At 37.6% G+C, this 22,548-nt stretch overlaps 6 protein-coding genes across 14 annotated transcripts in view; 2 read left to right on the forward strand and 4 right to left on the reverse strand.

Moving 5' to 3' along the window:
• Positions 1-772: 772 nt before the first annotated feature.
• On the reverse strand, positions 773-3,853 carry Dbp21E2 (putative ATP-dependent RNA helicase Dbp21E2). Of its 2 annotated transcripts, XM_076620930.1 has the most exons (8): positions 3,772-3,853; positions 3,581-3,664; positions 2,524-2,742; positions 2,132-2,446; positions 1,801-2,058; positions 1,598-1,714; positions 1,140-1,531; positions 773-1,053 (listed from the first exon to the last, which is right to left on the reverse strand). In XM_076620930.1, exons 3-8 carry the CDS (start codon positions 2,638-2,640, stop codon positions 819-821), a joined length of 1,434 nt encoding a protein of 477 aa, XP_076477045.1. In that variant the 5' UTR covers positions 2,641-2,742; positions 3,581-3,664; positions 3,772-3,853; the 3' UTR covers positions 773-818. The 2 variants fall into 2 exon arrangements, with proteins under 2 accessions (XP_076477045.1, XP_033185401.2); XM_033329510.2 differs by lacking the exons at positions 3,581-3,664; positions 3,772-3,853 and adding an exon at positions 2,815-3,069.
• Positions 3,854-4,294: 441 nt separating this feature from the next.
• LOC117154737 (coiled-coil domain-containing protein 170) lies at positions 4,295-20,563 on the forward strand. 7 transcript variants are annotated; one of them, XR_013059063.1, is made up of 16 exons: positions 8,309-8,604; positions 9,833-9,928; positions 10,005-10,136; positions 10,201-10,389; positions 10,472-10,741; positions 10,823-10,967; positions 11,063-11,235; positions 11,361-11,561; positions 11,670-11,813; positions 12,216-12,379; positions 12,487-12,595; positions 12,705-12,941; positions 13,026-13,198; positions 13,456-13,573; positions 20,252-20,336; positions 20,428-20,563. XR_013059063.1 is itself a non-coding variant. In XM_076620925.1 (15 exons), the coding sequence occupies exons 2-15, from the start codon at positions 9,920-9,922 to the stop codon at positions 13,876-13,878; spliced, it is 2,091 nt and encodes a 696-aa protein (XP_076477040.1). In that variant the 5' UTR covers positions 4,295-4,499; positions 9,833-9,919; the 3' UTR covers positions 13,879-14,990. The 7 variants fall into 7 exon arrangements, 5 of the variants coding, with proteins under 5 accessions (XP_076477040.1, XP_076477042.1, XP_076477039.1 ...); XR_013059062.1 differs by lacking the exons at positions 20,252-20,336; positions 20,428-20,563 and adding exons at positions 13,852-14,310; positions 14,376-14,990; XM_076620925.1 differs by lacking the exons at positions 8,309-8,604; positions 20,252-20,336; positions 20,428-20,563 and adding exons at positions 4,295-4,499; positions 13,852-14,990.
• On the reverse strand, positions 5,770-14,676 carry LOC143303066 (uncharacterized). The gene is made up of 3 exons (XM_076620935.1): positions 14,498-14,676; positions 6,849-6,993; positions 5,770-6,767 (listed from the first exon to the last, which is right to left on the reverse strand). The coding sequence occupies exons 1-3, from the start codon at positions 14,674-14,676 to the stop codon at positions 6,762-6,764; spliced, it is 330 nt and encodes a 109-aa protein (XP_076477050.1). The 3' UTR covers positions 5,770-6,761.
• Positions 15,387-15,939, reverse strand: Melt (melittin). Its single transcript, XM_033330012.2, has 2 exons — positions 15,804-15,939; positions 15,387-15,606 (listed from the first exon to the last, which is right to left on the reverse strand). The coding sequence occupies exons 1-2, from the start codon at positions 15,903-15,905 to the stop codon at positions 15,538-15,540; spliced, it is 171 nt and encodes a 56-aa protein (XP_033185903.1). The 5' UTR covers positions 15,906-15,939; the 3' UTR covers positions 15,387-15,537.
• The window catches only part of LOC117157416 (uncharacterized), a 39,926-nt gene continuing 34,918 nt past the window's right edge, over positions 17,541-22,548 (reverse strand). Inside the window, exon 4 of the mRNA XM_033335479.2 lies at positions 17,541-18,368. The gene's annotated coding sequence lies outside the window, so the exon portion shown is untranslated. The remainder of the gene's footprint in view (positions 18,369-22,548) is intronic.
• On the forward strand, positions 20,499-22,189 carry LOC117157489 (uncharacterized). Of its 2 annotated transcripts, XM_076620931.1 has the most exons (5): positions 20,499-20,638; positions 20,723-21,158; positions 21,219-21,370; positions 21,557-21,658; positions 21,782-22,189. In XM_076620931.1, the coding sequence occupies exons 1-5, from the start codon at positions 20,578-20,580 to the stop codon at positions 21,946-21,948; spliced, it is 918 nt and encodes a 305-aa protein (XP_076477046.1). In that variant the 5' UTR covers positions 20,499-20,577; the 3' UTR covers positions 21,949-22,189. The 2 variants fall into 2 exon arrangements, with proteins under 2 accessions (XP_076477046.1, XP_033191422.1); XM_033335531.2 differs by having other exon boundaries at positions 20,723-21,370.

Consider the following 22,548-nt stretch of genomic DNA (forward strand, 5'->3'; position numbering starts at 1 on the left):
GTTTTTTTCGTTAATAAGAAACTGGTTATGTTACCAGCCATTTTTCTTACGAAGTAACACGGTAGCTTATCGTTTCTTACGAAACAGATAACAAGAACGATTTTAATTTGATACATCTTTCCGATACATATTTTGCTAAACTTACGATCGAGGTAAACATTTTTTAAGATATCGAGAAAAATTTGATTTCGCTGATTCATGAGTGATCACCTGCACTGTAAAGGCATGACATTGTGTACCGCGGAATATTACGGAAACGCGATTGTATGACACACCCTTTATAGAGAGGAAGAGAGAGTGACAAATGTTAGCACGAGTAAGCACGCTTAATTTCACTAAAAGTCAATGCGAGTAATAAACTGGTCTAGACGCACGGTCTGGATTATTATAGAAGTTCTGCTTGCGATACGTGTAGGCGGTCAGTGTGGGAGTGTCGCCGGACATGACGGAACATTGGATCGACGGATGAATGGAAACACATGTGTGGGTGCATCCTTTCTCGAACCAAAAACATAAAATTTTGAAATTTCAAAGATAAAACAAATCAACATCAAGCGTAGGGTTAACAAACATTTCTTACTAACTTTGTTAAAAGTCGAACCTTTAATAGAACTGAATAGGTTTAAGGGCGATGACACTTGGATAGATTCTTCGACCCTATCCATATTCATTGCAAAGGCTTCACAGAAGACTTTTCGTATCAGCGAACGTGTATCACGAAAATAGACAGAATGGAAAGAAAATAATAGAAGTGACTGAAAAAGTGGTCAAATTTTATAACAAGCAAACGTCCTTTTTTTATTCATAATATATAAATTTCAGTATGGAATATTTTCGACTTCATCTAGATCTTCGATCATTTCCTCTGTAAAATTGTATTCTGTTTCTTCTTCCTTTTCGTCTTTCCTATCCAGAAGGTTAAACACAGGTATTGGTTTCATTTTTCTAACTGCCCTTTCAATTTTTTGAACTACGACGATTTCGCCCGGTTTGGAAATAAAATTTGTTACTCTGGACGCACCTATGGTACCTATTCTGCCAGCTCGACCGCATCTAAATAAAATGTGTAATACTTTACTGTCTTTTTCAAATAGAGCATTTAGAATTTAGAACGATCATCGCTTATTTAAATTGAATACCTGTGTATGTAGCTGGACGTGTCTAAGGGAAAATCATAATTTAAGATATGATTAACCATTATTGTATCTAAACCTTGGGATCCTCCGTTCGTTGTAGATAACACCATTGTTTTGCCATTTAGGAATTCCCCGTATTTTCCTCGTCGTACATGTAATGGCATATCGCCATTTAAATTTGTAACTTTGACACCGCATTCGTGTAAAAATAAGGAAATCCAATAGGAGGTACTATTTCGATTGCTGAATATAATTACACGCTGTTTATTTAATACTTTGCTTTTTACATATTTCACAAGCTCTATGGGCTTTTGGCTTGGAATTAATCTTACAAACTTTTGTGGAATCAGTATTCTATGTAATTTTTCCGTTGTTACATGTTCCAAAGAATTTATCTATAAACAAGTTATTATAATCCTTTAAAATGAAATTATTTTACAAATAATTCGGATACTACTTACATTTATGATGTCGCTCAGCACAGTTTTAAGACCTGACGGAATTGATGCAGAGACTAAAACGAGTTGGGCTGTTTTAGGAAATTCATTCTCAGTTGTATCGTACTGATGATACCCAATCTATACAAATTAAAGTAGTTACTAAGAAGTATTATCGTGCATAATTATTTCATGGAATGCTTTATCTATTTTTTTATTCTACATACCGGTATTCTCCTCAGAAATATTTTTAGCTTTGTCTCAAAGGAAGAATGAAACAAAGAATCTGCTTCGTCTAACACGACAAATCTTACAAATGCGAGATCATATATACCAAATGTTGTCAATTTACTAACAACTCCAAAACTACAAACTAGAATATCAATGTTCCCCACAGGAGGATCCGATATTATCTTTTTTGTCCTCCCACCAGTGACTATCTTTGTTTTAATATTAAGGTGCTTAGATAGCTTAATTAGTTGCAACTAAGAAAAAGAATATATTTTTTAAACACTCTTCTCATAAGTGAAAGGATTATATTAAATTATTGCTACAAACCCCGATTTGTACTGTTAATTCTCTTGAAGGAGTTACGATTAATCCTAATGGTTTATTTATGCTTCTTTGCTCTTCTTTTTGTTTCCATAACACAATTTTAGTTATCAATGGCAGAAGATAAGCTAATGTTTTCCCACATCCTGTTTCTGCTGCTATTAATACATTACATTCTTGAAAAATTTTTGGTATTCCAAGCTTTTGGATTTCTAAAGGTTCGTATATATTTAAATCTTCTAAATTATTACATAAAGAAGCATTTACATCAAGATCCTGAAATGTTTCAGAACCAACTTCCTCGTTTGTTTCCACAACGTCCTGAAGAATTAATTACGATCGGTAAAAGAATTACAATAATATAGCTATAGATACAAATTATTATAAACAAAAAATACATTGTTGTAAGGATATATAAAGAAATGATCGCCTTTAGACTTTCTGTTTTTCCAGCTCTGACTGGCCAATATCGGTTTTTCTTTGGAAAATATATCACCTTCGTAAAAATCATACATCTGCTTTTTACATTTTATTATTGGTGTTTTTGTTTTCTCATCTTTTACTTCATTATTAGCGACGTCGTTCCCTTTTCGTCGAATTTTAGCTACCGCCCTTGCCTAAATTAAAATTTATAAGTGGTTAATTATAAACATACTAGATAAAGTAAGGCGGAAGGCAAAATTATTTACATAGTGTCGTGTAACATTTAAAAATGTCGCATTAATTTTAGTTTTGCAACCCACGTGACAAAACTGAAACAACATCTGGTACAATTTATGTAAAACGAAAATAGCTTCTATATAAGTTTTTAGATGATTTTAAACAATATTAACCACATATTAACGTGTATAATGTGTCCATATCAAAACTTTAGGACACTAGTATCATAGAAAAAATACTAGTATAGATGAAACACTTGTACACATTTTTACTAGAGACGAGATGATATTTTATGGAAATTGGTGTTATGCGTTCTGAAACTGATTGCGTTCGAAAAATCAGAAATTTTATCATATAACGCCCTCTACCGTTGACTAATTGTAACTACAGGATAGACCTGACATTCAACCACTCGTGCCAGTTTTGTCGTGTCCAATCTTACGATTTTCACATCGTATGTGATTTTATCGATGCAAGTATACATATGGTCATATAAACAAATCGTGAAAAATTAACATGTAAGACAACGATGAATAAAGTCTTTTTGTTTTTATCTGAAACATTCATAGCATTTCATGGATGCGCAAAACGTAAACCTTATTTTCCATGTTGATTTTTCACGACTCAATTCTCGGATGGTTCCTTTTATGCTTTCGCCATATGAGTGTCGAGACGTGTTTATATGACCGTGATAGAGGTTTGAGTGGTTATGTTAACATTATTAGTTGCTTGCATTCTTCGTTATTATTGTAGACAAAGTATAATTTATTTCATTTCCTTCTCATAGCTTTTTACCTTTCTCTCGTCTCTTTCTACATTTTGTCTCCTTTTTTCTCTCTCTCTTCATTTATTTTCACATTTCTTCCTCCTCTCTCTTTCCTGTTATTATAATTATTAAAAATATAATTTTATTTCAAACTAAACATGATTTATGCTTTCAACTAAATAATTGACTTTATTTAATCAAATTAAATCATAACACGTACGAATAGTTTGTCCAACGAGACGAGGTAGTAAACGTAGACGAAATTTGATTACTGCGACTGCCAACAGGTAACATTTGAGTATCAACCGCAGTAATTAAATTTTGTTTACGTTTACGACCTAGTCTTGATGGACACATTATACCTAATTCCTATGTACGCTGTTGTAAATTGCGGAGGGTGTAAGAGACACTCTGATTTTGCCAAGGTTGGTATTTTAGAATCTGAAACACGGAGTTCTATATAATGACGGGTCTATCTTGTATTTAGTCAATGCTCCTATGATTTAGAATTTAGAATTTGAAACGGTGAGTCGTATCAAGAGATTTATCATCTGTGGCGCATGCCTACATCGTACATCTCTAAGTATGATAACAGATGTCGCTCGTCCAATGTTATATCTGTTAATTTATGAAGTACTTATCGTTTTTTTTTAAATATTAATTTAAGAAATCGTATTTTATTTTACATATTTACATTTCCGATGAATAATATCCGAAACATATCTACACTTCGCATGACAACTGTTGACTTGCCAATCATACCACCTTGAAGGGTCTCAATGACTAGTGTTTTTATGAGGTTTTGTACAAAATCTCGTATTCCATTCGATTTGCAAATACCTAACATCAAAACGAACGTAGATACCTGTTAAGAATAAGATAATTGTGTGATATATAAAAACATTTATCCTATTCAGTTCAGGATCAGACATAGCTGACGCAAAATAAGTGAGTAGTCTTCACATTTTCTTCTGTCACAATTACAGCATTTCAAATGTATTTATATAATCGAACGCAAACATTGAAATTAATTTTAACAAAAATATTTTCCCCCTATCAACAGAGCAGTACAATTACGATCATCTTTACTATTGCGATACAATGTTATTACAGTCATAAATGTCGTGCATAAATTTTACATCCTTTTGTGCAATTTTAATACCCTAATTGCGACTAATGATTGGTCAAAGTCGATCGATAGGAACCGAACGTGACTATAAAATTCATTCGTAAAGTTTAAACGTTTTATTTATTGTTAAGAGTCACAGTGTTAATTATGTCTAACAGTAAATGTTGTTTATGCAATGTTCGTAATTTTCTGTTCGTATAATTACAAGTGATATATTGCACGCAGCTCGCACTTAAAGAGATAACATGTTTAACTTGATAAGAAGATCGCATGAATCAGTCGTTAAATTTGAACGATTATTATCTATCTAATGCGCGCATCGAAGGTTTGTGAAGCGCATTCCAATCTGTTGTTGTTGAACGTACAATAAATGTTACTTCATAGACGAATCATCTGGAGTGTTTTAGTCATCGAGATCGCGTAAATCGAAATTAGCTTTACCGATTTAAATTACGATTATTACAATACAATTTGAATAATTTTTGAATTTCGTATTTATCAATTCATACACTGATCCAATCAATTGGTATTGACATGTTGTTTTTATTAAATTTGTACAACTTATTTTGATAAATTTTTGGTTATTTTTATTTACTGTAGTATTCCTATATATTTTTACAATTTTGCGGGTAAAAATTGTGATCAAAAAATTTAAATCATACGAAATTGCTGTACCAAGAACATAATTTCTCGATTAAGTTCTCGGAAAGAAAGGGTCGTGTACTTAAATCCTTTTGAGGCTGTTTTACCATCAACCTAGAGCATCGAATGCACATACCGCCAACTCATTCGAGATTTTGCGATTTTTGCCAACTCAAGGCTTAGTTTTAGTATGTTAATGAAGATTGGGTGCTTGACCGATGTATGTATTTAGCTACAGACATAAAATTTTGTTCATCTTTCGCTCTTTTTGTTGCTCCCTCTATTTCTTTCGTTAGTCTTTTGATTTTACCATTAGACGTAATTTGGCTGTTGGGTCACTGATAAATTGTGTTGCGAATTTCCGATTGTAAGTCAGACTACCTATACTTGATAATACATAATTAATAATTGATTTGAGTATACAAAGATGAAAATAGGAAGCATACAAAATTCACATTTCTATGTTTCAGATGTATGAAATTACAATTTTATTTGAAAGTAATTAATCGAATCATCTACATATTGTTCTGCAATAATTTATTATTTTGACAGTGTGTATGCTGTCTGAAGTATAATAGAAGAATAGAATTCTATACTTTTTTACGATTGCATACGCTGTTTTATATTTTATTTATATTTTTGTACAAGACTTTAGTTTTTATTCGAACAAGTACCATGCTCGATCGATAACGTCGCATGTGATCCGAAAATAGTAAGGATATCAGGCGACTCCCAAAACGTGGGATACGAAAAAGCATTAAATGTCACGTCTATTCTGTACCTTCTTATGTGGTTTTTAGTTTATATTTTTTATCTTCGATCATAGTTATTGCCTTCATCGAAGGATGGCATGAAATACAAAATCCTAACCATTTGTTCCCAGCGTTCTGTGGTGGTCGATTTCTAAAGTAAACTCTCGGCGTTAAGGACTTTACCCTTTCCACGGCAGTTTTCAGAACTATGTACTGTGTACATATACGACCGAACGAAGTCCCATGTAACGACGGACCCATCCTGTACTTAGTCAATGTCTCTATAATTTAGAATTTAGTTAATTTAATCTAGTTCATTGTGCTCCTTCTTCTGTTTTACCAGCAATTCTTACATAATTTAAGACAGTATTATTTCAACGAAAGGTGGCGTAATGATAGAAGCCATATCGCATGTACTTCGCTTCCTGTTACTTGAATTTTCGCGCGCCAATTCAAATTATACCTGTCATATTTTTTAACCGTAACCATTTAACTCTTTTTTCTTATCCCTTACTCTGACTTACGATATAATTTACATGTTACTTAGTTTATTTACATTTATACATTACATTACATCGCATTTAGAATTTATAAGGATAAGTGTATCAAGGACGATTTATCATCTGTGACGTATCCCTGTATCGTACTCTACCTCTAACTATGAGAACAGGTATTGTTCGCTCGATGTTATATCTGTTAAATTGCAAAGAACTTATTGTTTTATTTGAATATTAGTTTAAGAAATCGTATTCTATTTTATATTTAGAGTTTTACATTTAGATGAATAATATGCGCAACATATCTGCAATTCGCGTAACAACTGTTCACTAATCGACCTTGTTGCCTGGAAGGGTCCCAATGACTGGTATTTTTACGAGGTTCTGTGAAAAATTCCATATCCCATTCGATTTCTAAATACCTAATGTCAAAAAGAAAGTATATACGTATTAACAGCAAGATAATTATGTAATATATAATAACAGTTATCACATTCGGTTCAGGGTCATAGCTGATGTAAGATAAGTGAACTGCTGAGTAATACATTTGTAGTCTTCGTATTTTCTTCTCTCACAATTACAGCGTTTCAAATGCATTTACAAAATCGAACGCAAACACTAAAACTAATTTTAACAAAAATATCGTCCCCTATCAACGGATCAGTACAATCACGATCATCTTTACTATTGCGATACAATGTTATTACAGTCATAAATGTCGCGCGTAAATTTTACGTCCTTTTGTGCAATTTTAATACCCGAATTGCGACTAATGATTGGTCAAAGTCAACCGATAAGAACCGAACGTGACTATAAAATTTATTCGTAAAGTTTAAACGTTCCATTTATTGTTAAGATTCACGGCGTTAATTACGTGTAACGGTAAATGTTGTTTATCGTAATGTTCATAATTTTCTGTTCGTATAATTGCAAGCGATGTATTGTAGGCAGCACGCACTTGGAGATATAACACGTTTGACTTGATAAGAATCCGAATCAATCGTTAAGTCCGAACGATCGTTATCTATGTAATGCGTGCATCGAAAGTCTGCCAGGCGTATTTCAATCTGTCATTGTTCAACGTACAATAAATATCGCTTCATAGACGAATCGACTGGAGTATTTTAGTTATCGAGATCGCGCGAATGGAAATTAGCTTCGACCATTTAAACTACGATTATTACGATACAATTTGAATGATCGTCGAATTTCGCACTCGTCGATACAGACGCTGATTCCAATCGACTAACATAATCGTTTAACCGTTAAAAATTGGAACCTTATCGTTGAAGAGAGACGATCAACGGTTTCTTCGTTAACGGCGAATTGATTATGTTATCAGCCAGTTTTCTTACGAAGTAGCAGTAGCTTATCATTTCTTATAATTCCTACCTGTAATCTTACGATCGGGCATATCGCTTTTAGAGTGCAATTAAGAAAAGTTTAATCTTGCCAATTCACCTATACTCTAAAGATATGACATTACATACCGCCGAATATTATGGAAACGCGATTGTATGGCACACTTTCTACAGAGAGTGAGAGAGAGAGAGAGAGTAATGTTAAAAAATATTTGGAGATATTTATCGGAGATGGGGAGTTGAAAAAGACGGAGGGTAGTTTCTAGGGATCAATGAAATTCGATTGCCTGGAAGTCGGCGTCGCGAAGGGGATGCTAAAACGACGGTTCGTTGCGCATCGACGCGTCCTCTTTGTTGGAAACGCTTTTACACCCTCGAACGTTGCGTTCGGAGGCCCTCGTTACTCCGAAGAATTTCTAATAAAATGTCAATGAAGAAAGCAGATCTTTCTTTTTAAGTGGTCGCGCAACGTGGAACGATCGCGTAGTTGTATACGTATGTATAGTGTAGAAACTGAAAAGTTTCGAGAGTCGGAGAGCAGCGAGGAAGATGTCGTGCGAGGAAGAAAGAAGAGAAACGGAGGAGTCGAGGGAAGCTACGGAAGAAGGAAAGGAGGCCACCGAGGAGGACCTTCGGATTTTCCAAACGCTTTGTATATCATCGCCTCGAAAGGTGTTCTTCGTTCGCGTCACATCAAATCTATCACAGAGCCTAGACGCACCCGTTTATTTGCACATATCTGTATTAGATACATACATACGTGGAATGACTGTACATATTAGCAAATTCTTCTCGTCAAACGCACTTTCTTTTCCTACCGCGTAAACATTCGCGTTGATAGTTTGTTTTCGCTTTTGTCGATGTCAACGCAATCGCAAACCACTCGTCGTTCACATTTTGCACGAGGATTTCGTTTCGAAGGAGACTATCGACGGGGAACGACGACTAGTTGCGTACGTACGGGATGCAATTTGTCGAACTCGTTTCCTCCTCGATTACGATTACTCGCGATCTACGCGAGCGGCTAGTACGCCCGATGATAAACAACCGACACGATCGAACAAATTGTATTTTATTTTCGAATTAGCCGATTTGACGATATCATGATCGAAATCGAATTTGCTTATTTTTTTTTTTTTTTTTTTTTTTCGTCAGCGATCGTCTAATTACTTGGATCGTGCGTTTGTTTAACGTAGATATTGACTGGCACGCGAGTGGCCAGGGGTTACCTCGGTTGCCATAGCGTTGCTGCATACAATCGATTCTACCTGTCGCCGTACGCTTTTATCCCTGTCTCCCTCGTTCACCCTCGTCTGCACTCGGTTTCTTGCGCATTCGTGGTCGCAGCCGCGAAATATTAAATCAGTATGTTTCTGTAAATCTTTGCTGGTCTATGACAATCGTGCCGTTACCACGGCATAGGCTTCCTATTAAAACGGATAAGAGCATCTGATAATAGCGAGTGGCTGTAAAGGAAATTATCGACGAAATACACGAGTTTCAAGGCAACGAGCTTCATCGTCGTGTATTCGAAAAAATCGTTATCTTTCGATCCAAACGAATCGAAACGCGAAATCGACGCGGATATTTTTTACTCGGGAGCTAGGACATTAACTTAAGACATAAATCTTCGAATACTTTCCAACGTACTAGAAACGATCACGCGGGACAGACAACGCGTTCGTAGGCGGCATAGCGTGCACGGTCGAAGCGATCGCACGGAAATAAAATCGGAAGCGGAAGATAGAACGCTGCTTGCACATTGCGTTTCACGAAGCTTCGTCGAGTGACTCTAAGAATCAGATAAAAGCCGAATAAAGCGACGCTTGTATGGCCGTTCCCTGATATCGCTAGAAAGTAGATATATTTGATATATCAGCTTTTGAATCTGTTACCGTAGATCGTCGAGGAGGAAGCCACGACCCATGATCTAACGACTACGTTGAGGAGCGAGCTAGCAGCACTCGAGTATAAACGCGACCGGTTGATGTCCGAGGTAAACCTGTTCCATCTGACTTTGATCGGCGATGCGATAGTCGGATAATAATAATCGGCAGTATGTTGGCGCCTAGCTCCAAGAAACGAAGAATCTCGTGAGATTCCGAGATCAACGAATAGCCGAGTTGCAGTTAGAGGCAGAACAACTTCGCGAACAAGCAGCCAGACAGAATTCCATCGTGTTGAGCTTGAAGAAACGCATACAGGTCACTTTCGGCTTCTTTAGTTGGTAATATTTGACCTTCCTTCTTTCTCTATTCGACGGTTTAGGAATTGGAAGAACGCGAGAGGAATCTTTATACGAGCCAAGGAAGGAACGAGACCGTGCTGCGTTCCTTGCAACGAGATTTAAAGTATCATCAGGAGAAGAATCGGGAATACGAGAAGAAGATACGTCAGCTTGAACAGACCGTGTCGGAAGAGATCGAATCGAGAGAACGAGCCCGTTCAAGTTTTCAGGTTTGATCCGCAAACTCCAAGCCGATTTTATCGCGATCGATCGATTTGTCGTTTACACGGTCGATATGCTCTTTCGATAAAGGAATTTACGCGGAGATTGGCGAACGCATTGAGCGTCGAGTATCGCGAAACCGTTCATCCTAGTCCTGAAATCGTGATGCACAAAGTGGAGGAGCTGGTGCAAGAAGCGAATCGCGTTCGCGCGAAGAATACGAGCATCGAAGCGCAACTGACTACCGCCGAGGTAGACTTTAGAAGCTGCCGGGATGCGTTGGACTGTACCGTAGCCGAGAAGGAACAACTTCAGCGTCAAGTATCTTCGCAATTGGTCGACTTGGATCGTCTCAGACAGGTATCCGTTTATCTCTCGAGGCGCGTGCTTGCGAAATTTGCGGCTGACGGAACTCAGAGATCTCGATCGCTTGTTTGTCAGGACAAAGAGTGCCTGGAGATGCGATACAAAGTGGCGGAAAGGGAACTGGACGGGTTGAGAGATAAATTGTTAAACGCGAACAGAAGCATAAGCAACGCGACCGGAAACATATCGAATCAAGAGGCGTTGATCGGACAGCTGCGAGGTGATTCGTTTGGCGAATATATTCTTCGCGTTTCTCGTTCTTCGTCTTCTCTTCTTTCTTCTTTTCCTTCTTCTCCTCCTTCTTCTTCTTCGCAGAAGATCTGACGCAACGGGACGAAAAGTGTCAGCGCGTGCAAACCGAGTTACGCCACCTTTTGGAATCGTTGGCAACGCTCGTCAGCGGTCCGAACAGATTCATCGAGTCTCACGAGAACGTCATTAAGGATCGCATTAGGGAGATCTTGGCCGAGAACAAAGATCAGGCTCTTGTATTTCTTATTCGTTTTCCTATTATCTAAGGACGTGACGTTTGATAACGTGCCCCGTTGCACGCAAGCGTCGAGTGGAAACGGAAAATTCGTAATTCGTTGAACGAATCTTTCCTCTTGCCTAGGCGATTCAAAAGCTTCGAGACAAGGTAAACGCGGCGACGGAATCGACTACTCGGCAGGGCGAATTGATCGAAACGACTGTGGCGAAGATGCGAAATCTCGAGGACGAACGATCGGACCTGGGGAATAAAGTTCGCAAATTAGAAACCGAGTTGACCGATTGCGAGCTGTTGAAGGAATCTCTGCGCAGAGAAAAACAAATGGTAACCGTATGCACATGTACGGATGTACGCGCGCACGTGTAAAGCGACAGCTTTAAAGCGACGTGATTTCCATCGATCGTACGTATCGTGCGTTTCGAATTGTTCCAGTTCGTAACGTTTCTCAACCGACTAGGAAAAGCGATGCAATTGGACGAGATCTCGGAGGAAATGGGTCTCGATCTTCAAACGGAATCGCTTCTGATACGAGCCGAGCAACTGGCCAGATTAGAAACCGACAAATTAGTGGATAAGGTAAAAAATACGAGATATCCAACTGACTGGAGGTTCGATTTCACTTTCTCCATCAAATTGCTAATGTGTTGTCTCGTTTGTTCTGTGTTTGTTTGCGTCGCAAATGTTGCGGTTTCCGCGGTCGCGCAGTTCTCGTGCTGCGACTACACCATCTTACCGAGGATTCGGCGCGAGCGATCCTTCCACGAGCTTCCTTCTATGAAAGAAGTAAGCCAAATTGGCGGGCGAGATTTACCAAATGGTCGAATTTTCTGAATTTCATTTCGCATGGGACGCGACGACGACGCTCGAGAACGCTATTTCTGTCGCGACCATAACACGCTTTTATTATCGTACGCGCAATTCTATTCACAGTTCACGCGTCTGTCAGTTCTTCTTTCTCTTGTTTCCCTTGCTACTTAGACCTCGGTGGTGTATCAGCTGCAGCGTCGCGTAAGGACGCTTCGGGAGCAATTGCAACGCCGGGATCTTCATTTGGATCTCCTTCGCAGAAAATTATCGCTTCAAGAGGACAGCGTGAAAATGAAATCGTTGCTGCAAAGCGAGAGAGACGAAGCGAATCTTCGGTACGTACACGTACAGCGAATTTACCGCGCTTTTCCGCAATATAGGTAGCAATTGGAAAACGTTGCAAAGCGTTTCTCCACCTTGACGACTAATCGTTCGTTTCAAGAGCGAAGAAATTGTCGAAACAAACCGATCGCTTGCAAGTTCAACTTTTGGAAGAGAGGTCAAGAAATCGCGAGCTAAGCGCCCAATTGACGGAAGCCGCGGATTACAAAGTAATCTTCTTGTTTGTTTCCTCTTACCGCGCTAAACGACGCACGCACGCACGCACACACACACACACACACACACACAGAGTGGTGAGAGTCGATGTTTGAAAACTAGATAGCGGCTTTGGAACGCAGTCGAAAGATAGAAGAGGTTCAAAAACGGCTGGTCGAGAGCGAGATGCTGAGAACTCGATGCAACAGAAAATTAACCCTCTTGAAAGAACAAATGAGAACAACGAGCGAGACTGCCGAGCAGGAAAGATCCATCAGCGACCATTCGTTGCAACTGCTTAGGGACGAGCTGGCGCAAGTCAAACAAAATCTTTCCGAGATGACGAAAAGGGAATCCCAGGTAAGTAGGTGTTTGCCAACGAACTTGACATCGCGCGAGCTTGCGCGGTTTCGATTTTTCAATCGTTACGGTTTCCTCCTTCAGCTGCAAAGTTTCCGTGTTTCCGTGGTGAAATTATTATCGGAACCAATTTGCACACCCGATTACGAGATAATTTCGCGACTGCAAAAAACAGTAGCGGCACATCGTGATTTCACCATGCTGTCGCGCCGATACGACGAGCCATTGGATACGACCAGTCCTTCCAGATGTACAAGGTAAAGCCCCATCTTCGGTTTATCTTTCATAGACGATAATGTCGGTTTGCTTAGGTCGGATTCGGTTTTTCTTTTTCCACATATCTGAGAATACGTGCGAGAAACGTGCCATAACTGATACAGCGTTGTATAGAAAAGAACGTTATCGATATTTGCTCGTACGCGATACGAGCAATTTCTCTTTGCCTGTTGCGATCAGAAACCGAGATCGAAAGTAACGAAATAGTAGCGAAAACGCGCTAACCACTCTGTTTCAGCATACATACGATGCATCCTCCTAGATCGCCAGGGTCGCGATGCGCTCGTTACGAAGACAGCGGATTTGCAGATCCGCCGGATCTTCGCGATGTCGAAGACGAATTCAACAAACGACCGGTACGAAGCAGCCTACTTCCGTGACGTTGCGTCGATCGACGCAATTACCGCGTTAAACGTACGAATATTTCGAGCACGTAGAAATACGAGAAGTTTGATTAGACGAAAAGAAAAAAAAAAAAAAAAAAAAAGAAAAGAAAATGACAAACGACGAAGCAGTCTCTTTCTTCCGATTTGTATTTCTTATGTCACGAGCATTGTTGCGTACGCGACTCGGTTGGAAGCGAGAGGAGAGCTGGTGTATAGCGTCGGTGTAGAGTGGAACAACCGCATTCCAGGATGCAGACGGTAGAGAGCGAGACTGAAGTTGCCGTGCTGGTTGAGCGCGGGAACGCGATGCAGCGAGGTAGACGAGAGGGGACCAAGGAGGACGAAAGGAACATCGTCTAGTAGTATGCGAATCCGTTCGAGCCTCGTATCTCGTATCTTCCTGCCCGAACCAAAGTGTGCCGCGCACTATATGCGTGTCGAGCACTACGCAAACAGACCTCTTGCTTTTCGAAACTTTCCTGGTCTTCTTGTCCAGTCGTATTCCAGAGGACCGATATCGCAGACGAAAGCAAACGAAATGTATTTTCATTTCCTTTTTTCTCCTTCTTTACCGTTAATTCGTATTTTTAGTTGTTCTACCGGCCACTATTACCTTGAGTCTATACGCAGTCTTTCGGAGTGTAGAAAAAACGCCGCGTTAAATACCACGGTATCGCGATACAAAAGGAGCAACAGAAATGGGCACGGTAAAAAAAGCAAAGTAATCATAGATAGTATGTATTTGCGATATTGTTGGAAGTTATTATTGCAGATAAACTCGGCTTTTACGCTATGGCGTTTTCCAAAGAGCAAAGAAGCAGGGTTGCGTGATTTTATGGGGCGTGTTTCTTGCTTAGTAGAAAAGTACATACGTACACTATGTACAGCACATACCTACACGTAGTACGTCGTATACTGGTTAGCCCTGAACTTGGCCAGCAGTGAACTACCTCTTTCTTTGCAGGAACGTGAATGCGTGAATGCAAAGGCGTCATCTTTGGCCTCCTTATTTCTCGTTGCGCGCAAACACACGCGTTACGACTATTTCGACGCCAAGCAAGTACACTGTACATGTTACTTTCCACGCTTAAACACGTACCACGAAACGATATCGTCGATCCACTGTCAAAGCTAGCAGCTATTTAACAACAATACATTTCGTTCACACCTTGGCCACTCTTTCGTCCATTGGGAATTATCGATCGCGATCGAAAGCACGAACAGAAAATTTGCTGTTCGAGCATATTTTTCTCTGATCTCGGTTCAACGAATTTACTGGAAAGTTTCGTAACGAATCTGTCTCCACGTTGGATGCGTACACCGACAGTATACCGACATGTTGATCAGATTCGGATGAAAGTAGGAAAATAAAGATGAAGTGGAAGTACTTGTGGAATTATCTTTTGTAATTTTGATTATTTCGATTATTATTCAGGTGATTAGAGATTTCGTTGATTCTGAACATAATCGTGAATTTAGCTTTCTTCGCACAAGTATCGATATATTAGGTTTTTAATTAAGTAGAACGGAACTAAGTTTCTATCCAGGTACACGGTGGACTAAATAAAGTATCGATAAATAACTTAATCAGCCACGTAAAGCCAAAAGTGTGTATACTACGAAAATGACGATTAAATATGTTGCGTTCTGCTTATCTATCGCTTATGCGCTTATCTATTTAGAAACTAACAATGACTATCAGTGTCCATTTCAATCGCGTAAAAGTAGACGGAAGGACAAAAAGGGAATAAGGATCGCCGAAAGAAAATGCAATGACAAAAAGTTTTATATGTCTAGTCAAACGACAAAAAATTTATATGGCCAATTTCTACATGTTTCGAATTAGTTACGTATACATATATGCATATAAACTCGTCAGATATAAAAGCCGTTGGTCGTGCCTGCACCCGTCGTACACGTATCGTTGAGGTCGGTTATGCCAAGTGAGACAACACTACTCCAAGTTTTCCTAAGATTTTCTTTAGGTTAATTGCTTCCGGATCCTGAAAAGAAACACAAAAATTCCAATAGCATCGTACAGGTTACGCGTAAACGAATCAAGTTTAACAGGTCCAGTTACGCGTTATTGAAACTTCCAATGTTTTCTTGGAATATCGTTTCTTAAAAAGCAACATGCAAATATTTTGAAGATGACCGCGGACAAACAACAAATTCAACAATAAAATAATTCGTAACTTACCGCCTCTGGCGAAGGATTAGGTTCTGGGTTAGCATTGCTGGCAGAAATAAAGGCAATCATAAAAATGACTGCAACGCAAAGTAAGAATCTCATGGCTTTCATGGTTCTTGAATGTTTGTTATTGCTACGTATGTAACTTGTGCGATCTTCCTGTGTTTGTCGAAATCGTCCGCGGCTCCGTTATTTATACCCGAAAAAAATCGTTAAAATTATCGACGAAGTAATACCTATCGTTATATCCTTCATATTGTCCACCAAAAGTACCAAAAAAAAAACATTAAGATAAACGTGTACATTTACCACAAAAAAAAATCAGTAAGTTACAGTCGATAGCTTAGAACAATAACAGCGTGAAAAGTGCGTAGAACGCGATTTAAAGTGAGAATTACTTTTGCTTATCATATTCGTTATATTAAACTGTATCGTGTATATCTACGACTCACGTGTAAGGAATATTAAAATATCGATTACGAAAATGGAAATAAGATTCCATCTTAAAGCTTAAAAAATAAGCCTTTTAAAGCTTAAACTCTTTTATATTCTGAAATTATAGACTTACACTACTGCATGATTGATAGAAATAAAGCAACCATGGAAGTTGGCCTTACAAAAATTTTTCCGCAACCGTTGCATATACAGGGTGGTTGGTAACCGGCGGTACAGGCGGAAAGGGGGTGATTCTACGCGAAAAAAGAAGTCGAAAATATAGAATAAAAATTTGTTTTTTTATTTAAAAAATTTTTTTAGAAATCTACAATGAGATCCGTTATAACGAGACGCGATAAAGTGCACGCGTACCGAGCGAAAGTTCACAGTCGATTTTCTCGAAAACGAAGCCTCGAACGAAAAATTTTTATTGTATATTTTCGACTTCTTTTTTTGCGTAGAATCACCCCCTTTCCGCTTGTACCACCAGTTAACAACCATCCTGTATGTATAGATAGATGTCAGAAATCGTTGTTTAAAGATAGTAACGAGCATAGAAGTCACCTACGTGCCATCGTTGTATATTGCAATTGTAACTTTAGGTGCCTTTTTTGCGATTCGTATACATACAATTCGAGGTTCGCCAAATCCCCATAGCATTAACCGATGACCGTCCACTTGTTGCTTATTTCTTGGATTGGAATATTACGAACGACATAAATAAGATTGTATAAGGAAGATTATTCAAATTTCACTAATATCAAATATACGTGTAACATGTACGGGGTAGTTATTTTTGCCATTATTTGCAGTGTCGTTAGATCAATCGTCGCAATTAATCGAATAGTGAAGTATAGTCACTATTTATCTTATCGCATCGATTCTATCCTCTGTATTTTAATTAAAAATTTTATTAGTCCCAAGATAATCATCTATTTTATACGATGACTTATAGAATCATAAAAGAAAAGTTTCTATTATATTTTTTAACGACCGACAATAGTAGAATATAAAATATAAAACAGATATAACTCGAAAAAATAGACGCTCCAACAACTGTGGTAAATTAAATACGATTAAAAAGAAATTAAATAACTCGGATAGAAGAAAATTGAACGCTGGCGAATATTTGACTTTTTACTTGAATATCATTGGCCTCCTTATTTCTCGTTACGTACAAACACACGCTTTACGACTATTTTAACGCCAAGCAAGTACACTGTACATGTTACTTTTCACGCATAAACACGTATCAGGAAACAATATTGTCAAAGCTGACAGCTATTTAACAACGATACGTTTCATTCACACCTTGGCCACTCTTTCGTCCATTAGGAATTATCGATCGCGAATCGAAAGCACGAACAAAATTTCGTTGAAAATTTACTGTTCGAGCACATTTTTCTTTGATCTCGGTTCAACGAATTAACTACAAAGTTTCGTAACGAATCTGTCTTCACGTTGGGCGCGGACAGTATACTGACATGCCGGTCGGACTCGGATGAAAGTCGGAAAATAAAGATGAAGTGGTAGTACCTATGGAGTTATCTTTTCTAATTTTGATGATTATTTTGATTATAATTTAGCTGATTAGAGATTTCGTTGATTGTCAACATAATCGTGAATTTAGTTTTTAATTAAGTAGAACGGGACTAGGTTTCTATCTAGGTACACGGTGGATTAAATAAAGTATCGATAAATAACTTAATCAGCTACGTAAAGCCAAAAGCACGCGATCATGGGTATATCTGTGTATGTGAAAATGACGATTAAACATGTTGCGTTCTGCTTATCTATCGCTTATGCGCTTATCTATTTAGAAACTAGCAATGGCTGTCTGTGTCATTTCAATCGGATAAAGTAGACGGAAGGACAAAAAGGGAATAAGGATCGTCGAAAGAAAATGCAATGACAAAAACTTTTATATGTGTAGTCAAACGACAAAAAATTTATATGGCCAATTTTTACATGTTTCTAATTAGTTACGTATACATATATGCACATAAACTCGTCAGATTTAAAAGCCGCTGGTCGTGCCTGCACCCTTCGTACACGTATCGTTGAGGTCGGTTATTTCAAGTGAGACAACGCTACTCCAAGTTTTCCTAAGATTTTCATTATGTTAATTGCTTTCGGATCCTGAAAAGAAACACAAAAATTCCAATAGCATCGTACAGGTTACGTGTAAACGAATCAAGTTTAACAGGTCTAGTTACGCGTTATTGAAACTTCCAATGTTTTCGAAATCGAAGTTAATCAAAGTGGAATATCGTTTCTTAAAAAGCAACATGCAAATATTTTGAAGATGACCGTGGACAAACAACAAATTCAAGGGTAAAATAATCCGTAACTTACCGCCTCTGGCGAAGGATTAGGTTCTGGGTTAGCATTGCTGGCAGAAATAAAGGCAATCATAAAAATGACTGCAACGCAAAGTAAGAATCTCATGGCTTTCATGGTTCTTGAATGTTTGTTATTGCTACGTATGTAACTTGTGCGATCTTCCTGTGTTTGTCGAAATCGTCCGCGACTCCGTTATTTATACCCGAAAAAAATCGTTAAAATTATCGACGAAGTAGTACCTATCGTTATATCCTTCATATTGTCCACCAAAAGTACCAAAAGAAACATTAAGATAAACGTGTAAATTCACCAAAAAAAAAAAAAAAAATCAGTAAGTTACAGTCGATAGTTTAGAACAATAACAAAGTGAAAAGTGAGTAGGGCGCGATTTAGAGTGAGAATCATTTTAGCGTTAGTTATTATTGTCGTTTCGTGTTTATCTTTAATACGTTTTGTATCTGTCAAGCATAATTTTTGCTAATTTATCTTATATTTAATAGCTACCTATTTCTGCGATATCAAAATTATTACTTTTGTCTATCATATTCGTTATATTGAACTACATCGTGCATATCTATAGCCCATGTGTAAAGAATATTAAAATGTCGATTACGAAAATGGAAATAAGATTCTTCCTTAAAGCTTAAAAAATAAGGCTTTTAAAGCTTAAACGATATTCTGAAATTATAGAATTACACGACTGCATGTTTGATAGAAATAAAGCAATCATGGAAGTTGGCCTTCCAACAATTTTTCCGCAACCCTTGCCTATATATGTATAGGTAGATGCCAGAAATCGTTGTTTAAAGATAATAACGAGCATAGAAGTCACCTGCTTGCCATCGTTGTATATTGCAATCGCACCTTTAGGTGATTTTTTTTGCGTCTCGTATACATACGATTCGAGGTTCGCCAAATCTTAATGATCGTATCACGTAATCGCTGCATCCCGATAGCATTAACCGATGAGCGTCCACTTGTTGCTTATTTCTTCGAGTGGAATATTACGAACGACATAAATAAGATTGTATAAGGAAAATTATTCAAATTTCACTAATATCAAATATACGTGTAACATGTACGGGGTAGTTAATTTCGCCATTATTTTCAGTGACGTTAGATCAATCGTCGCAATTAATCGAATAGTGAAGTATAGTCATTACTTATCTTATCACATCGATTCTATCTTCTGTATCTTAATTAAAAATTTTATTCGTCCCAAGATAATCACCTATTTTACTCGATGTCTTATCGAATTATAAAAGAAATGTTTCCATTATATTTTTTGACGACTGACGATAGTAGAATATGAAATATAAAACAGATATTGCTCGAAGAATAGTTATTCCAACAACTGTGGTAAATTAAATCTAATTAAAAAGAAATTAAATAGATCAGATAGAACAAAATTGAACAGTGACGAATATTTAACTTTTTACTTGAATATCAGTATCTCACCGTCTAAAAGTTCTTTTCTCTTTTATTTGCTCGAATATCGCACTTAAAAAGATAATAATATGTAGAATGTATAAGATATAGATACGATTGAATAAATTGTGTCTTGTAATATTTGAAGTAATGTTTTACTTCATACGTTTGATCATTTAAACGGATCATCCCATTATACGATTTATGGTATACGTAGTTGTAAAATTGCGCAAAATTAATATCATTTATAGAATGAAGACTGATTCATGATTCACAAGCAACGATACTTCTTTTCTTTGATCCGTTGAAAAATACAATTTCCTTTCCGCCAATGAGGTCAGTACGATAAAGAAATAGACACAGATAACGAGGAACAAGAAATTAACGGCATATGATTTTTTATACGTTAATCGCGTATCTTGTCAAGGTAGTGATATTGATTGAAGATATCTATCCCGATAAGGGTGAAGTTTCCATGATAAGCCAGCAAAGGGTATTTCTACACCTCCAAGCTTTTCAGCATTCGTGGATGAACATTCGTAGCATCGACGTGAATTAAATAGTTATAGCAAGAAACATGAGAGTGCACGAATTTTTAATAATCTTGTTCACGATCGGACTCGTTGCCTCGCAATCGGGTAATGTATCAGTGCAATCAAATATCCACGTATAATTTTTAAATTTACATATGAACAGATATTATATATTTGTCTTTAAATTAGGGGAACGAACGCTCAAGTGCTTCAAATGCGACGGCGATTCATGTAAAGAACAGAAAGTTTCCACGGAAACGTGCAAGATAAATCCTCCAGACACGAATACAACCCCGACTGAACCATCGACTGAACCATCGACTGAACCATCGGCTGAACCATCGACTGAACCATCGACTGAACCATCGACTGAACCGTCGACTGAACCGTCGACTGAACCGTCGACTGAACCGTCGACTAAACCGTCGACTGAATCATCGACTGAACCATCGGCTGAACCATCGACTGAACCATCGGCTGAACCATCGACTGAACCATCGACTCAATCATCGACTCAATCATCGATTAAATCATCGACTAAACCATCGACTGAACCATCGACTGAACCATCGACTCAATCATCGACTCAATCATCGATTAAATCATCGACTAAACCATCGACTACACCATCGACTAAACCATCGACTCAATCATCGACTCAATCATCGATTAAATCATCGACTAAACCATCGACTACACCATCGACTAAACCATCAACGAACACGATTACATCAACGACCACGACTACACCAAGAGTAAATACTGCAGTCGAGAATCAATCAACGGCCACGGCTTCAGTCGCGGCTAACTCAACGACCAACGCTTCAGCCAAAAAACGTAATATTTATCTCGTATGATTCAGTTTGTAATCGTTGTTCCTTTGATGTATTAGAAGGGTTTCAGCTCCTGTTTCATAACGTACAGTAAAAATATAATAGATTGGATAGTTGTGCAAAATTAAATTACAAGTTATGCTTGTTATATTTTTACAGTACATAATATGTTTTTTATATGTATTTTTAGTTGACATGAATACTGATAGAAAGCGTAGAAGCGTAATCGGTCGGTTCCCACGAATACAGTCCGTTAATGACAACGTTACATATCACTGTTATTTAAAAATTGGTAAGGCATTTTTCTATATTATTTTTTCGATACGCATAGTTTATTCGAAGTTTGTGTTGACGTGAAACACGTAAATGAACTTAGGTTTTGTTAATTAGTTACACATGTATTTTTCTCTTATAGAGAATGGCACGGAATCTAGGGGTTGTACCACGGAAGATAATTTCTGCAAAAATAACAGTTCTATATGTAAACTCTGCGAAACGGACGAATGCAATTCGGCAACGTCAACTGTTGTATTTACATCTATGATTTTCTCTTTGGCAGTAATCCTATTATTTGTAAGATAAACTAATAGTTTTCTTATCGTGAAGCCACCTTTTTTAACAACAACAATCAACAATGCCTCAGCAACGATCAACTAGATTTTTCCATTTCTTCTTGATAAAAAAAAGACATTGTATCGAACGGACATAGAGTTTTATAAATTTAACAGTAAGAAAGAAGTGGGATTCTATTGACAATTATAACTAAAATAACATATTGTACATATATCTATAAAGTTGTAAAATAAAAGCTTTATTTATGTAATTTAAGATAGAACCAAAATTACACGAGCAGTAATTGTTGGTTTGTACAAGTTGTGAACCTCCGTCCCTCGTATACAATCTATACATTTTTAAAGATATAATATATATAATAATCACGTAAATCAGGACATTGCACTTTGCGTCGGGAATGAAATTAATTGTAAACAAAAGTGTATTAAGTATGGTTAATTTGATGTTTAACTAGCAAACCATTCACCGCGGATCGACGTGTATGTAAGGGCAACGAACTCGATGAATTCGATACGTTCCAGTCGTTATCCGTTATATTCAAGCTTTTCGACATAAATGTTTCTCACGCGAGAGTAGCGCGAGCGTCGTTTGTTCCAATATGCAAAGAAA

This window comes from Bombus vancouverensis, chromosome 8 (genome assembly GCF_051014615.1).
Source record: "Bombus vancouverensis nearcticus chromosome 8, iyBomVanc1_principal, whole genome shotgun sequence".
Classification (NCBI taxonomy): Eukaryota; Metazoa; Arthropoda; class Insecta; order Hymenoptera; family Apidae; genus Bombus; species Bombus vancouverensis.